At 35.7% G+C, this 13,738-nt stretch overlaps 2 protein-coding genes across 4 annotated transcripts in view; one reads left to right on the top strand and one right to left on the bottom strand.

The window, feature by feature from the left end:
* Positions 1-6,251, top strand: part of dnah9l (dynein, axonemal, heavy polypeptide 9 like) — a 67,248-nt gene extending 60,997 nt beyond the window's left edge. Inside the window, exons 73-81 of the mRNA XM_059031329.1 lie at positions 2-229; positions 930-1,121; positions 1,417-1,536; positions 1,956-2,198; positions 2,748-2,930; positions 3,431-3,546; positions 4,157-4,269; positions 5,488-5,628; positions 5,788-6,251. Coding sequence (XP_058887312.1) covers positions 2-229; positions 930-1,121; positions 1,417-1,536; positions 1,956-2,198; positions 2,748-2,930; positions 3,431-3,546; positions 4,157-4,269; positions 5,488-5,628; positions 5,788-6,035 — 1,584 coding nt within the window. The 3' untranslated portion in view covers positions 6,036-6,251. The remainder of the gene's footprint in view (position 1; positions 230-929; positions 1,122-1,416; positions 1,537-1,955; positions 2,199-2,747; positions 2,931-3,430; positions 3,547-4,156; positions 4,270-5,487; positions 5,629-5,787) is intronic.
* On the bottom strand, positions 6,247-12,985 carry LOC117406345 (cell division cycle-associated protein 7-like). Of its 3 annotated transcripts, none has more exons than XM_034924411.2 (10): positions 12,678-12,985; positions 11,240-11,362; positions 10,919-11,038; positions 10,092-10,322; positions 9,805-9,882; positions 9,321-9,509; positions 8,371-8,505; positions 8,127-8,276; positions 7,277-7,413; positions 6,247-6,998 (listed from the first exon to the last, which is right to left on the bottom strand). In XM_034924411.2, the coding sequence occupies exons 1-10, from the start codon at positions 12,696-12,698 to the stop codon at positions 6,959-6,961; spliced, it is 1,224 nt and encodes a 407-aa protein (XP_034780302.2). In that variant the 5' UTR covers positions 12,699-12,985; the 3' UTR covers positions 6,247-6,958. The 3 variants fall into 3 exon arrangements, with proteins under 3 accessions (XP_034780302.2, XP_058888231.1, XP_058888232.1); XM_059032248.1 differs by having other exon boundaries at positions 10,919-11,041; positions 12,678-12,981; XM_059032249.1 differs by lacking the exon at positions 12,678-12,985 and adding an exon at positions 12,554-12,657 and having other exon boundaries at positions 10,919-11,041.
* Positions 12,986-13,738: the final 753 nt, after the last annotated feature.

Raw genomic sequence — 13,738 nt, forward strand, 5'->3', positions numbered from 1 at the left:
GAATATTCATTTAGTAGCAAAGTGGCTGGGCAGTCTTGAGACGCTGCTTGAGAAGTACAGTGAGGGGAGTCACCCCGACTATCGCGTCTTCATCAGTGCTGAACCCGCTCCCACCCCTCAGGAGCACATCATTCCACAAGGGATCTTGGAGAACGCCATCAAAATCACCAACGAACCACCAACTGGCATGCTGGCCAATCTGCACGCTGCTCTGGATAATTTCGACCAGGTAAGTGCTTTGAGTTCAGGATGCAAGTCATTTTTATAAAATAGAATCAGATTAACTAAGCTTGAATCAATGGTGAAAGTAATATTATCAAGTTGTTTATTTGTATTTGTTTCTGAAATATTGCAAAATCAGATAGCTGTAAAAAAAAAAATACAAAACTGGAAATTGATTTTTTTTTTTTTTTTTTTTTGCCTTGACTGTCGTGTTGCTTTATTTCTGTCCCCAGGCTTTATTTAGTAAACTGTATGAATCAATAATAGTAACATACTGGATTTGAAATTAGCTAATGAAGCTGTTAGGATGCTGGAAGCACCAACTATTGCTGTTTTTTTTAAAAAAAAGACTTGTCTGCACCTTTTATTTGTTCTGTTCTTACTGTTTTATTGTATTGACTTTATATTCATGTTTCCTGCTGGATTCTGTTTTAAATTGACAATGTACTGCTTTTCATCTTTTCATCCTGTGAAGCATTCTGTGACAATTCTGTTGTGAAGGGCTGTAAAATAAATTGATTGATTGATTGATTGATTGATTGATTGATTGATTGATTGATTGGTAGAGCTGAGGCCAGTGGATAACCTTTTTTCATGGAAAGAGTTTTCGGTACCCGTGTGTGTTTTTATCTTCGATTTAAAGTGATACACAACATAGATAAAATGTACGCAGATGCAAGATGTGTGTATGTGTTTGTTCATTCCAGGATATTCTGGATCAGTGCTCCAGAGAGCAGGAGTTCAAGACCATTCTCTTCTCTCTCTGCTATTTCCACGCCAGTGTTGCAGAACGGCGGAAATTTGGACCCCAAGGCTGGAATCGCAAGTACCCCTTCAACACAGGGGACCTCACAATCTCGGTGAACGTTCTCTACAATTACCTGGAGGCAAATTCACAGGTGAGCAGGGGAAGTACTAAATGTAGTACTATTAAGTAATGTATAACTCTCAAGTAAGTATAATAATAATAAGTAATAATGTCAATAAGGTAACACTGATTTTATGAAGAATTACCCCAAAAAATATTATGCTAGTAATGAAAAAGACAGTGTCTAAAGCCTGGTAATTATACAATTGTAATTTTATATTTATTATTATTATTATTATTATTATTATTATTATTATTATTATTATTATTATTATTATTACAATTGAAACCAATGGGAAAGACACTTTTTATATACTGTGCCAAAGGTACCTTGGGAGGACCTTCGATACTTGTTTGGAGAGATCATGTATGGAGGTCACATCACTGATGACTGGGACAGGAGGCTGTGTTGCACTTATCTTGAGGAATACATGCAGCCAAACCAGGTATTTGAATTTAAACTACAAAACCTTTCCTTAATGGTTACCAGTGGAGCCCGGAAAAAAAAAGAATGCTCTGTTGATTTGATGACCTTCATGTCAGTGCTGTTTAAAAGACACACATTGTTTGGTGCTGGGAAACATGAAAGACAGGTAAAGTGTATCTCTATCTAGAGGTGGCTTTACTGCTTTTGTAGTCATTTTAGGTGTTGCCTGGCTTAGAACTCCCCCTACTGGAAGCTTTTGGAAAAGGAACAAAGCCAATTTTCATAGTTTATGGATGTATGTAAGTGGTGTTGTTTATTTTATCTCCTATTTTTAAAGGTAAGAATTAAGTAGGAATGTCTTTCAACTCCTACTGATAATCGGGAGGTCACCAAACCTATGTTTATTTTTCATTTTCGTTAACGCGTTATGTGTTCCAGTTTGACAGAAAACTAGCCTTAGCGCCTGGTTTTGTGGTCCCTTCAAACCTGGATTACCAAGGCTACCACAGATACATTGACGAGATGCTGCCTCATGAAAGCCCAGTGCATTATGGACTGCACCCCAATGCAGAGATAGAATTTTTAACCGTGACTTCAGACAATCTTTTCCATACGTTACTTGAACTGCAACCTAGAGATTCTGTCATTGGCGAGGGAGCTACCCAAACTGTAGAAGAAAAAGTAAGTACATTGCAATACACAAAGCTTCTCCATTAAGCTTTTATATATATATATATATATATATATATATATATATATATATATATATATATATATATATATATATATATACTGAGTGGTATTAAAATTAAAATAATTCCTATGTTGGCGATTCATAACAAAAAAGCTTTGCACTTGTATTTATTTTCCTCTCAGATCACCTCGATTAGAATTGTACACTGTTAGAATAATTCCTGTCTATATTACTCTCTCTATTTATTTTACATTTGTAAATTTCATGTGTCCAGATGTACTCCATTTTAAAATCACATCTTGAGTTATGAATAATATTTGATATTTTGCATTTTATTGTTTAAAAATGCATATTCAAAATGTGTGTTCAAATCAATTAACAACCAAAGCTTAACAGTTCTGTAGAATTGTGCAGTAAGGATATTTAATCAAAGATCTGAAAAAAACAAACAAACAAAAAACTATTTGCATATGCTCCAACGCAAATAAAAGTGTGCAGTAACCTGAACTAAAATATAATGTTTGGTATTTCTTAAGGTAAAAATGATCCTTGATGACATTTTGGAGAAACTACCTGAGGAGTACAATATGTCTGACATTACTTCCAAAAGTGCAGAACGCTCCCCTTATATTTTAGTGTGCTTTCAAGAATGTGAAAGAATGAACACCCTGACGCATGAAATAAGACGCTCACTTAAGGAACTAGATTTGGGACTCAAGGTTGGTTGAGTGTTGTTTTGTTTTCCCCTACCCATTCAGCTACCATCTGTCAACACTCATAATAAACTTGAATGATGTATTTATTTGCATCAAATTCACACATAAATAAACTGCAGATATATTAAACCCTAAGAAAATGCTACTTGCATTTTTATTGCTGATAATAATTGGTGCTTTTGTCTATCCTGCGATGTGAAACGGGTTTGACTAGGTAACTAGCCAATTACAAGCAACAGTAAATGCATTCCAGATAGAATACATGTCATTTCCAATCTGTCTCATCTTTAAATTATTCATAACATTCACTTAAATACGTTCACTTAAATTAACCTACACATAAAACAGAAAAAAGTGCTTTACCTTTAGAAGCTGCAGAAATAACAGAATTGTCAAGATCAGCTACTTGATGTGTTTTCCCTGCAAGGAATTCACTATTTATCATGTCATCTTATCAGTCTCTTTTGAGCCACAAAGTGTGCACTTACGCTTTCTTTTGTTAGGGTGAGTTGGCAATTTCCTCAGAGATGGAGCAACTGCAGACAGCTCTTTTCTTTGATAATGTTCCTGACACCTGGACCAAGCTAGCATATCCATCAACATACAGTCTAGCACAGTGGTAAGTAACATGTCATAAGCCAAACAGCAGCTGTATTACTAGGTGTACATCAAAAAAGGAAAAATCGATTGCAGAACACTTTTGAATTCTTGTTAAGGTTTGCAGGGGTCAAAGTAGAACAAGTCGTTCTTGTGCATCTAAAATTATATGATGGATTTTAAGATTTATCCCCTCCTACCCTCCCAAAAAATTGAATTTTATTTATTTATTTAAAATATTTATTTCCTTTACCTGAATATATGATTCTGTATTGTAAGATATATTTATGCCATATTTGATTGACCTGGTGTATTAATTTGCACAGAAACTTGGTTAAATTGTTTCTAGCTTTGTACTGTAATTTGCTCTCCTCAGAAAATAATTTCTGCACTGCAGAAAAAATGCTGAATAGCATGTCCATGGCTTAGCATAATGGTTTAATCATTGAATTACTTTCTCATCACCCCAAGCATTTATAAAGAATACGTTTAAAATTAAAAGAAACTTAAGTTTGAAATGCTTCAATGAAGATTTTGTGACCAATTTTCGGATTTTGATTTCTGAGTGTTTTTAGGCTATGGATGAAACTAATTTAAAACAGCGGTTCCTAATTTGACTCAATGCTTCAAAGGTACAATGATCTCCTTCTCCGCTGCCGTGAACTAGATACCTGGACCCAGGATCTCTCTCTCCCCAGCGTAGTCTGGATATCAGGTCTATTCAACCCCCAGTCCTTCCTCACAGGTAGGCAGCAGTGTGGCAGAACTCATTAGTAATTTACTGCTACAGTAATTTTTATAATTACTGCCAGGAGGCCTCATTAAATTTGCTCTAATGAATAAATATTGTATTTCATAGCTTGATTACCAGATCAGCTCAATGCTTGAATGTCATAAACAATTATTTCCCTAAATATTCATCATCTCAAAGTGGATGATCATTGGTATTTAATACTGGTAGTTTCAAGTGCATCTTTATTATGCTAATAGTTTTTGAAGCAGTTCTGTTTTGAAAAGAAAAAAGAAAGCTCTCCAGTAAACTAAAAATAAAAAGGAGAAATTAAACTTATGTATGAATTTCAGTGCAACTTGCTAAAATATAATAACATAATGTAAAAACTATAAAGATGTACCTTTTTTGAGGCTTGTGAATGAGGGTACATGAAAAATGTTTTTCTTACAATGTTAATGAGAACCTATAGTATTTACTATGTAGGTCTTGATTAGTACTAGAAAATAAAAATAAATATTAGAATGTTGTTTTTTATACTGTCAAGCTTCAAGGCACATTGAATGAACATTTAAAAAAGAATAATGTTAAGTATGCTTCAGGTAGCTCAGCATCAGCGTTGGCAGTAAGAGGAGCTCATCATGGAAAAGCAGGATCCGTCTGAAGGGTTCTAATGAGTTACGACAAACTAGCTTGGCTCAACTCTCGTCAGTCGCTGCTAGATCACATTCTCAAATAAAGGTGGCCCATAGCTCTGAGGTCCACGGCTTCAAATCCATGTCACTTTTCTATATTTTGCTTTCACAGGCAGGAGAAAACAAAATTAAAAAAAAAAAAAAAAATTATATATATATATATATATATATATTAGCTTCTTATAGACCAAAGAAACTTGTAACTGTTTTAACTGTCTTGATTTGGATTTTTATATCAGTTTTAAATTCAAACATTGCAAATTGAGATAATTTATTTTTTGTATGCAATAGTAGTGTTTTTTTCTCTCGCTCAGTTCTGTAGCAGTTTAGATATGCAAATACGTCTGGTGGCTTATTTTAATTTCATTTGGACACACTGTGTTTTAAACACTGTTGATATTTAAATTTTTCCTTTCAAGCCTAACAGTGACCTGTCCTTTTGGTTTTAAATGGCACCTGTGGGGTAGTGGATACCTATGATAAAGTAATCCTTTTTGAACCAATTATTTTGTATTTATTTAACTTTATATAATTTCAGCTGTAATGCAGAGTTTGGCAAGGAAAAATGAGTGGCCTTTGGATAAGATGCATTTAACTGTGGACGTCACAAAAAAGTTTAAGGAAGAATTTAACCAGCCAGCCAGAGAAGGGGCTTATGTCTATGGCTTGTACATGGAAGGTGAGTAATCCAATTATTTATAATATTAGCCAAGCTAAACTATATTTTTTTTTGTAATACTTAAATGCATACTTCATACATTTAATATCACCACAGTTCAATAATGCAGATATTCTGCCTGAAAATACTGTGAGTGATTCTTGTTACATTCCGTCACAGGTGCCAGGTGGGACACTCATGGTGGAAACATAGCAGAGGCTCGTCTGAAAGACCTGACCCCGATGATGCCGGTAATATTTGTGAGGGCTATTCCTCATGACAGACAAGAGACGAGAAACATTTACGAGTGCCCGGTTTACAAAACCAAACTAAGAGGTGCAACATATGTATGGACTTTCTATTTAAAAACAAAAGAAAGGCCTGCCAAATGGGTTCTTGCTGGTGTTGCACTGCTTTTAAGTGTGTAGAAAACATACAAATTCAGTGTTTGTTCTAAAACTTACCCATTTAAGCTATTAAAGTCTGTACAGCACATTTGAAGAATTGTTTTTGTAAGTGAACAAAAAAACCCTAATAGCACAATTGGTAGTTTATTGCAATGTTCTGTTGTGTAATTTGTTTTAAAGAATGCAGACTGTAAGGTATGAATTAAAGTAAAATAAAACAAACATTCACCTATTAAATTTCCACATTTCTTTTTAATTTGCTGAAAACATGCTGGCAATACATATAAAAGGAGATCCTTTATCTACTTAATCACAATCACTACATAGTAACTTTAATCAATCAATAATGAACATTAGAAAAATGTTATCAGCATTTATTTCTATAGGTCGATGGGAAGCAGAATCTTTGCTTTTCCAGCACAACTTTACCCCTGTCAGTAGGAGAACGCTCCTGGAGTGCAGGGTAAGCAGTCGTTCGTGACTGGATGAACTTGCTGCAGTGGGGATGGAGGCTCTGAATGTCAATTTAACAGCTTAGTAGACACACATTGATTGGGGTAAAGCAGTAAATCAATGACTCTACTACATGTAACTTGCTAAAATATTTGACAAAATAGCACCATATCTCAACATGAACACAAGTTAATTCAAATATCAGTACATTTCATAAGTGCTGGAAATAAAACTTGTGTAAAATTCCATTATGTACACTGAGACAGACATACTGCCAGCAATAACATATTCATTGGAATTAAAGACAGGAATGGAGCAGTGTTAACCAATTTTGGTCACAAAAGGCACAAGTGTTTATCTTGCATTAAATTACAATCAACATACATTTGATCAATTCACCATATCGGTAAGTTACACAAGTGGCAAATATACATACACTTTAAAATCTGTCAAGAGGAACAGTAAAATCTAATATAAAAAGACAAGACGTTTTAGTTTTCATCCACTTCATTTTCAAGTTCTTTTTTAAGACTGCAAAAAAGGAAAAAGCACAAGTTATTCAGTCGACCAACCAAAATCTTCAAAAGGCAGCATATTTCAAGACAAATTGAATCAGTAAAATCATTTAAGGCAGGTTTTACAGATCCTGATTACCACTGATCTTGGACACCTATGGCTGGCTTCACAGACTCCAATTATAACAAATCTTGGACTAACTACTATTTTAGGCAAAGTAGTCCTAGACTAGTGCAAATCAGGGTCTGTGAAACCACTAATTTTACATTACATGTTAGTCTTAAATAAATTACCTTTTCAAGTAAGCATGAACATTGTTAAATCCATGGTATTTTGCCAAGTAGACCAGCACACCAGTAGCACAGCGCCCTTCTCGCTGTCTGCAGAAGCTGCAGTTACAGATTCCTTGGCAAGGGGGGCAGTGCCAGTTCTATAAGAAAACAGTACAAGTTAACTCCTGATCAAAGGCCCAGCACGTCAGTGATGCAGATTAGAATAGTTGCAATTTCGGTTATCCTTTGAGACTTCAGATCTCTAACATTTACAAAAGCATGTTATGGAAACACAAGCTTGCACATCAGAACTAATGTAATTGTGACAATTATTCCTTTTGAAAATGTTACATTAAATTAAAAAATGTAATGATCCATTATCTGTGGTCTTTACAATAATTTGTGTGCTGCAGTAGCCACCAGAACAACTCTTACCAAGACAAACAGGATTGCTTACAGGAGTTTATAGTTTTGTTTGTTCCAATAAGACATACATACTTTCAAATTGAGAGAAACTATTTCATTTGTAGTCCCCCCTCCATTATTCAAAACCAAGGACATCACAGTATGATGCCTTGATCAAGAAAGTACAAAACTACGTGTATAAGTTTCTCAGCAACATGGTGGCTTCACATCAGACAGCTGCAGTGCACAACCCTGGTAGGAATGTTTATTTTAAAAATTAGGCAGACCATTTGTGCATGGAACAAGTCACTAAAATTATAAATGTAACATTCTTTATAGGGCCCCAACTTAGCTAACAGACAATAAACAGAAGCACAAAAAAATTGTAATGTGCAATTAAACTGAAGCATTTTTAAAATAGCAGTCCAGAGGGAAAAAATGAATTGTACAAGTGTTTGGTACTTACAGGATCCAGCAAGGCATTTCGAACCTCTTCTCCATAGCGATTCCGGAGGCACGGGCCACAGAACTGTCCTCTCACTCCCACACATTTGGGATTGCGGCAGCTCGTTTTTGTGTCAGTGGTTTTTTGACGGCACTGGTGGCAAGTGGACCCCTGACAAGAAAAAATGCAACTGGGTTAAAATAATTAAAGCTGCTTGCATGAACCTATTTTACATTCATCAACCATATATATATAAAATACTTACTGTTGCTCGATTATAAACTTTCTCTCTGACATTAAAGCAGATATTGTCAAGTTCCATCTCTGTAATCTCTTCCACTGGGCGCACTATGTGAGGGATGGTCATAGCACCTGTATAACTTCTCCTGCGAGGCTCACCCTGCAGCAGGAGGAAAACTGGAATCAGTGGTAATTGTAACAGTAACCAAAGCACCCAAATCCATATCACTCACATATATACTCTAGAGCAGGGGTGTGCAATTCCGGTCCTGGAGGGCCGGTGTCCCTCCTGGCTTTTGTTCCAACTGTGCTCTAAATTACTTAATTAGACCAATAATTGGTCCAATTAAGTAATTCAGGGCAATGTTGCAACAAAAGCCAGGAGGGACACCGGCCCTCCAGGACCGGAATTGCACACCCCTGCTCTAGAGTAAGATCACATTAAAGCACTCAGTTTTTCATTATTTCAAATAGATAGCTGGGTCAAGAGTCACAGTAGTTACTCCTCCCAAGAAAGAATGGGTGGAGCAACTAACGTGACTCAACACAGGGCAACATTTTGGAAAACAATTGGGTATCACAACTACTCCAGTTGTTTAAATGGCAGTCTACTACATTCTCTTTACAGATCTTACACCACAATATAAAAACGTGTTGATGGACTTGGAAAAATATGCAATTGAACAAACAACATACAGTAAAAAGACTTTTTTAGAATTTTTAGAGCTTGAGATTAGCTAGGGAATACAATCAATAATACATGTAATCTTCTGGATGGAATGGGTTCAATGGTTTTAACTGGTGCAGTCCCCATCCCGTCTAATCCTTTTTAGCTTCTGTGATCAGATGAAACTACATGCTGCTTTAACAAAGTGTCCCTCAATCCTAAAATGGTGCAGTATACTTGATAAAGGTAGAAAATTCCTGACTAGAAATGGAACCTGCATCCCAATAAGGGTTACATATTGCCCTTACCTGATGGTCATCATCCATCGTACTCCTCTTCCTCACCAAGCTGTACTTGTCTTCGTCGCTATCCTCCTCTGGTGAAGGCGTGGGGGGCCCGTCAATCAGGGAGCGCGAGCGGGTATGGGGTCGGGCACTGCGCTCTGGGTTCCTCCTCCCAGGGCCTGTTCCCAGAGAGCGCCGAGAGGGTCTCCTGGGCTGTGGGGGCAGAAAGCAGGTTCTTACTCAGCACTCATTTTATTGGTATACAATACAAACTATGGATACAATCTGTTCACTTTATCTAAGACCTTAAACCTTAATTTCTTCTAACTTCTCCAACATGCTTTGGAATTCTCTCATTTGAGTTTTCTGTATTTCCTGTGTTTAATTACTTTCACATTACCCTGTTTGTCAAAGATCTGTTTATTCCCTCTAGGAAGGAGCCAATATGCCCTCCTGGTAGGCTTAGGATTTATATAAAAAAAAAAAAAAAAAAAAAAAAGGTTCTCACTGAGGGATTCGAAGGCAGAGACATTCTCCCATTAAAAAATCCTGGCACATTCTTCAGTTCAGCCATAAGCTTTGCAAGCTGAAAAATTGAAAATCCAGAAAGAAATGAATTACTGACAAATAAACATTAAAGAACATAATACAGTATTAAGCAACAGTCGTTCATAATGCCAAAAGTAAATTTGCTATTAATATTATTGTTCAAGTATAATGTAAGTGCTGGCTACGACAAGGGTGGCAGGAGCCATTTAATAATATTATGCAAAGTGTTTTAATTACTACACTTACCATAGCTTTGTTCTCCTTGATATTAATGGCTCTCTTCTCTATGAAGTTTGGGCCTTTTTCATCATCAGAATCTGAATCAGACTCAGATTCCTTTTGTTGTGGAGACAGTGGCTTTGCAGGTGTCCTCTCCCTAGCATTCCCTTTCCTTACTGGGAATTTCAGGGCTACTTTTAATGGGGGGGGCCTTCTGTGCCGCCTTGGTTGAAATGACTCATCTTCAGATTCCACTTTCTAAAGTTAAAAAATATGCAACATTTTCAGTTAAACATTAAAAATATGCTGTAACATACATGCATTAGGCCACAGGTGAAAAGCTTGTGCACATGGATTCTAGGGACAAAACTGGTGATATTTTTCGTGATTACATTGTACCACTGTGCTGTTATTTTGTTTTTCGGGTTACTGTAGTTTACCAGTTATGGACATCAGTTCACACACCCAAAAAATACTGAGCGCTTGATAGAATCCTCATTCTCCATGAATTACTTTTTCACATAAATTTATATTCTAATGCCCACCAGAACTAAGAATTTCCAACTGAATTTGAAGAAAAAAAAACACACACCTTAAATACATAACCCTTATTAAACCAGACAGTTCAGCTCCAAAGTTCATACCACTTTACCTAATTTACAGGCTGAAAATAACTGCGATGCTCCTTACTGGTTCCCTCTAATAGTGCCATTAAAATAAAAGTATGCAAGGTACTACATTCTGGGTTTTTGGGAAAGTGCTTTTAAGTCACTCAGTCACCACTTAAGAAAAAATGTTCAAGGCCTTGAAATAGACATTTGTCTAACAAATCAGACAGAAGGGTGAAAACTCACCATTGCGCCCATTACATCTGGAAGCTCAGTGCACTGGAAGCCACAGAAAGACTCCTCATCTGAGTCTGCATCAAAAATCTTAGCCAGTTCTTCTGTGAAAATCTCTGATTTGACGTTTTTCTTCTATTAAAAAATAAATAAATTAAAAATTATATATATATATATATATATATATATATATATATATATATATATATATATATATATATATATATATATATAAACCCATACAGTTTATAAAACTAATTTCAAAATAAAAATGAAAGAGGGTTGAAAACAAAATATAATACAGATGGGGGAGTTATATGTCCTTACACTTACCGTGTTTGAATAATTATCCGAGCCAAAACTGTCGCAGCTGTCATCAGAGGAGGATGTTTCCATGGGGACCAGAGGCACATTTCGGAAGCTTCTCAAATTCATTCTTACAGGAAGCGATACCCGCTGCAATGTTGAAAATGGTACGAAGACAATTTAGTTTAAAATATGTCTTAAGTGTTTAAGATTGTAGAGAGTAGAGGCCCCGCTTTAAAACAAAATGTTTGCTATAGGGATTTCAGATTTTAAAAGAATAACGTCATTTTCAGCCACCTAACCTAACTGTTCTTGTTCGCCTACACTAGCTTCATACACATGCTGGTGGTATGCAACCCATACCAGTGGTGAAATACAAGGTTCATCCGATTTAACATCTACAGCAACCTGCTATTTTTGTTTTTTAAAGACAGGAGTGCTGTTACTTTATAAAATACCTCGCATACATTGTAGTGTTAAATTAATAAATAGATGTACAATCTAATTAAGTAAATTCCGACGGCAGTGGCGTTTTCTTTTGTCACAGCTGTGTGAACTGAAACTGAACTTAGTTTTAATTTAGCTGTGGGTAAATTAACAATATCTTTTACATTCAACGCAACCCCCCCTCTGTAACGTCTGACGCGTGTGTCAAAAGTAAGCAAAATAAGCTTTGTACCCTAACCTGTTTACATTCAGTTCTAGTCCATTTGAAATATCCTTTTCAGAACAGTACAACCAGAAACCGTCACAATGTTAACAGCATTCATTTTAAGCTACAATTCAGAGTCCTATTCAATTCAACAACTCAGAAGAGCTGACACATTTTCCCGCGTCCAGAGCTAGACCACCATCACGTGATCTTTAACAAGACGCCAAGTCTGAGGCAGCACGTTATTAATGTCCCGTTTATATGCACGTGCTATAATAAAAACTAAGCAATATGCAGTGTTATATATATATATATATATATATATATATATATATAACAAATTAAAACAATCAAATGACACATGTAAATCCGCAACGTAAGCGAAGTTATCAATTGCACATCTAAGTATTAATGAAGAAAAAATTAAATAAACAAACGAAAATAAATACATTTGAAACCACCCAATGTAAACTCAGTATGGTGTTGCAAGTGTGTACAACAAGCCCTGGAGATGATGTGATGCCACATCTGCAGCCCAACATAAACACAAAGCAGTTTTTAATTTAAGCTTGACAGTACGTTCCAATCTGACATTTGTTAAAAAGCAAAATACTGAAACTTGACTAAAAACAACCACAAGTCGATTTAAAGTACAAAATAACATTAACAATTAAATTATTTTACTTTACCTAGTTACATTACGGCAATGCAATACATACTTTCCAACTCCCATCTCCCATCTCCCAAATTGGTTTTCAACACTACGTTTCAATCTCTGCAATTTACAAATAAGAAAAGTGTGCACACTCTTACCGTAGTACGACAAGGGCCCATAGTGAGTTGTTTATGTGGTCTGTTAAAAGATTATTTCACGTGTGTTCCTTGTGTAACTTCCTCCACCGTCCTCCAGTTTCTATGCTTATGAGTAAAACTTGCAAAACTTTTCAGAGCGCAATCCGATCACCTCCCCAGAAGGAGGGGCACACGCAAGTATTTCGCGCGTTTAGATCAGGTCCTCTCTTAGATCCAACAAAACAAACATAACTTATAAACACATTTTAGTGAGAAACCTTAAATAAAGCGCTTTATTTATTTCGCGTAATATATAAAAATTGAAGCAGATATGCATGTTCTTTTTTTCTTCGTGGTTTTATGTTGTGTTTGTTGTTTATATAGTTTACACATTAAGGACCTCTCTAGTGGCGCCAATTTAATTAACTTTGTTGAAAAAAAAAAAGATAATTTGCATAGAGGTAAGGTGACCAGAAGTCCCGGTTTTCCGATATTTTTCTCAGAATCTTAAAAAAAAGTCGTGCTTTTCAGCCACTTCCTATATAACTTACATTATGGCATTTGGATTGAAAACAAAAAAAAATATTTATTTTTTAAAAAAGCTACCAGTGTAATCAAGAACAAATAACGTGATGCATATTCCTCACTGCGCCATGTGGTTTCATTTAGTTTGTATTCAATATGAATCTACAATTATGTGTAATCTTGTAGATGTTCAGTACTGGCGGGATTAACTTGCATTTTAATTCATTTAAAAATCAGGATCTCCTGAACAAGAGTGGCCGGAACACCAGTAACTACCTCTGACCAGATTTAAAAAAAGGTAATAGCGGAATACGTCAGACTACGTGTTATTGACTCTATGGTGTTCCTACTTGTAGTTGAAAGTTTTACATGTTTGAAATATAACTATTTAACAAACTACTTTAGCATAACAAATGCACATGGTCCAGGATTTACTTAATAATTTAATGAGGTCCAATCTACTCTTTTGAAGTGCATGCCACTCTGAAATTCTGACAATGAAATAAACACAGAGAACCCTGTTGCTACAATTAACAAATATCTTTACTTTTTCTTTT

Source organism: Acipenser ruthenus, chromosome 10, assembly GCF_902713425.1.
Source record: "Acipenser ruthenus chromosome 10, fAciRut3.2 maternal haplotype, whole genome shotgun sequence".
NCBI lineage: Eukaryota > Metazoa > Chordata > Actinopteri > Acipenseriformes > Acipenseridae > Acipenser > Acipenser ruthenus.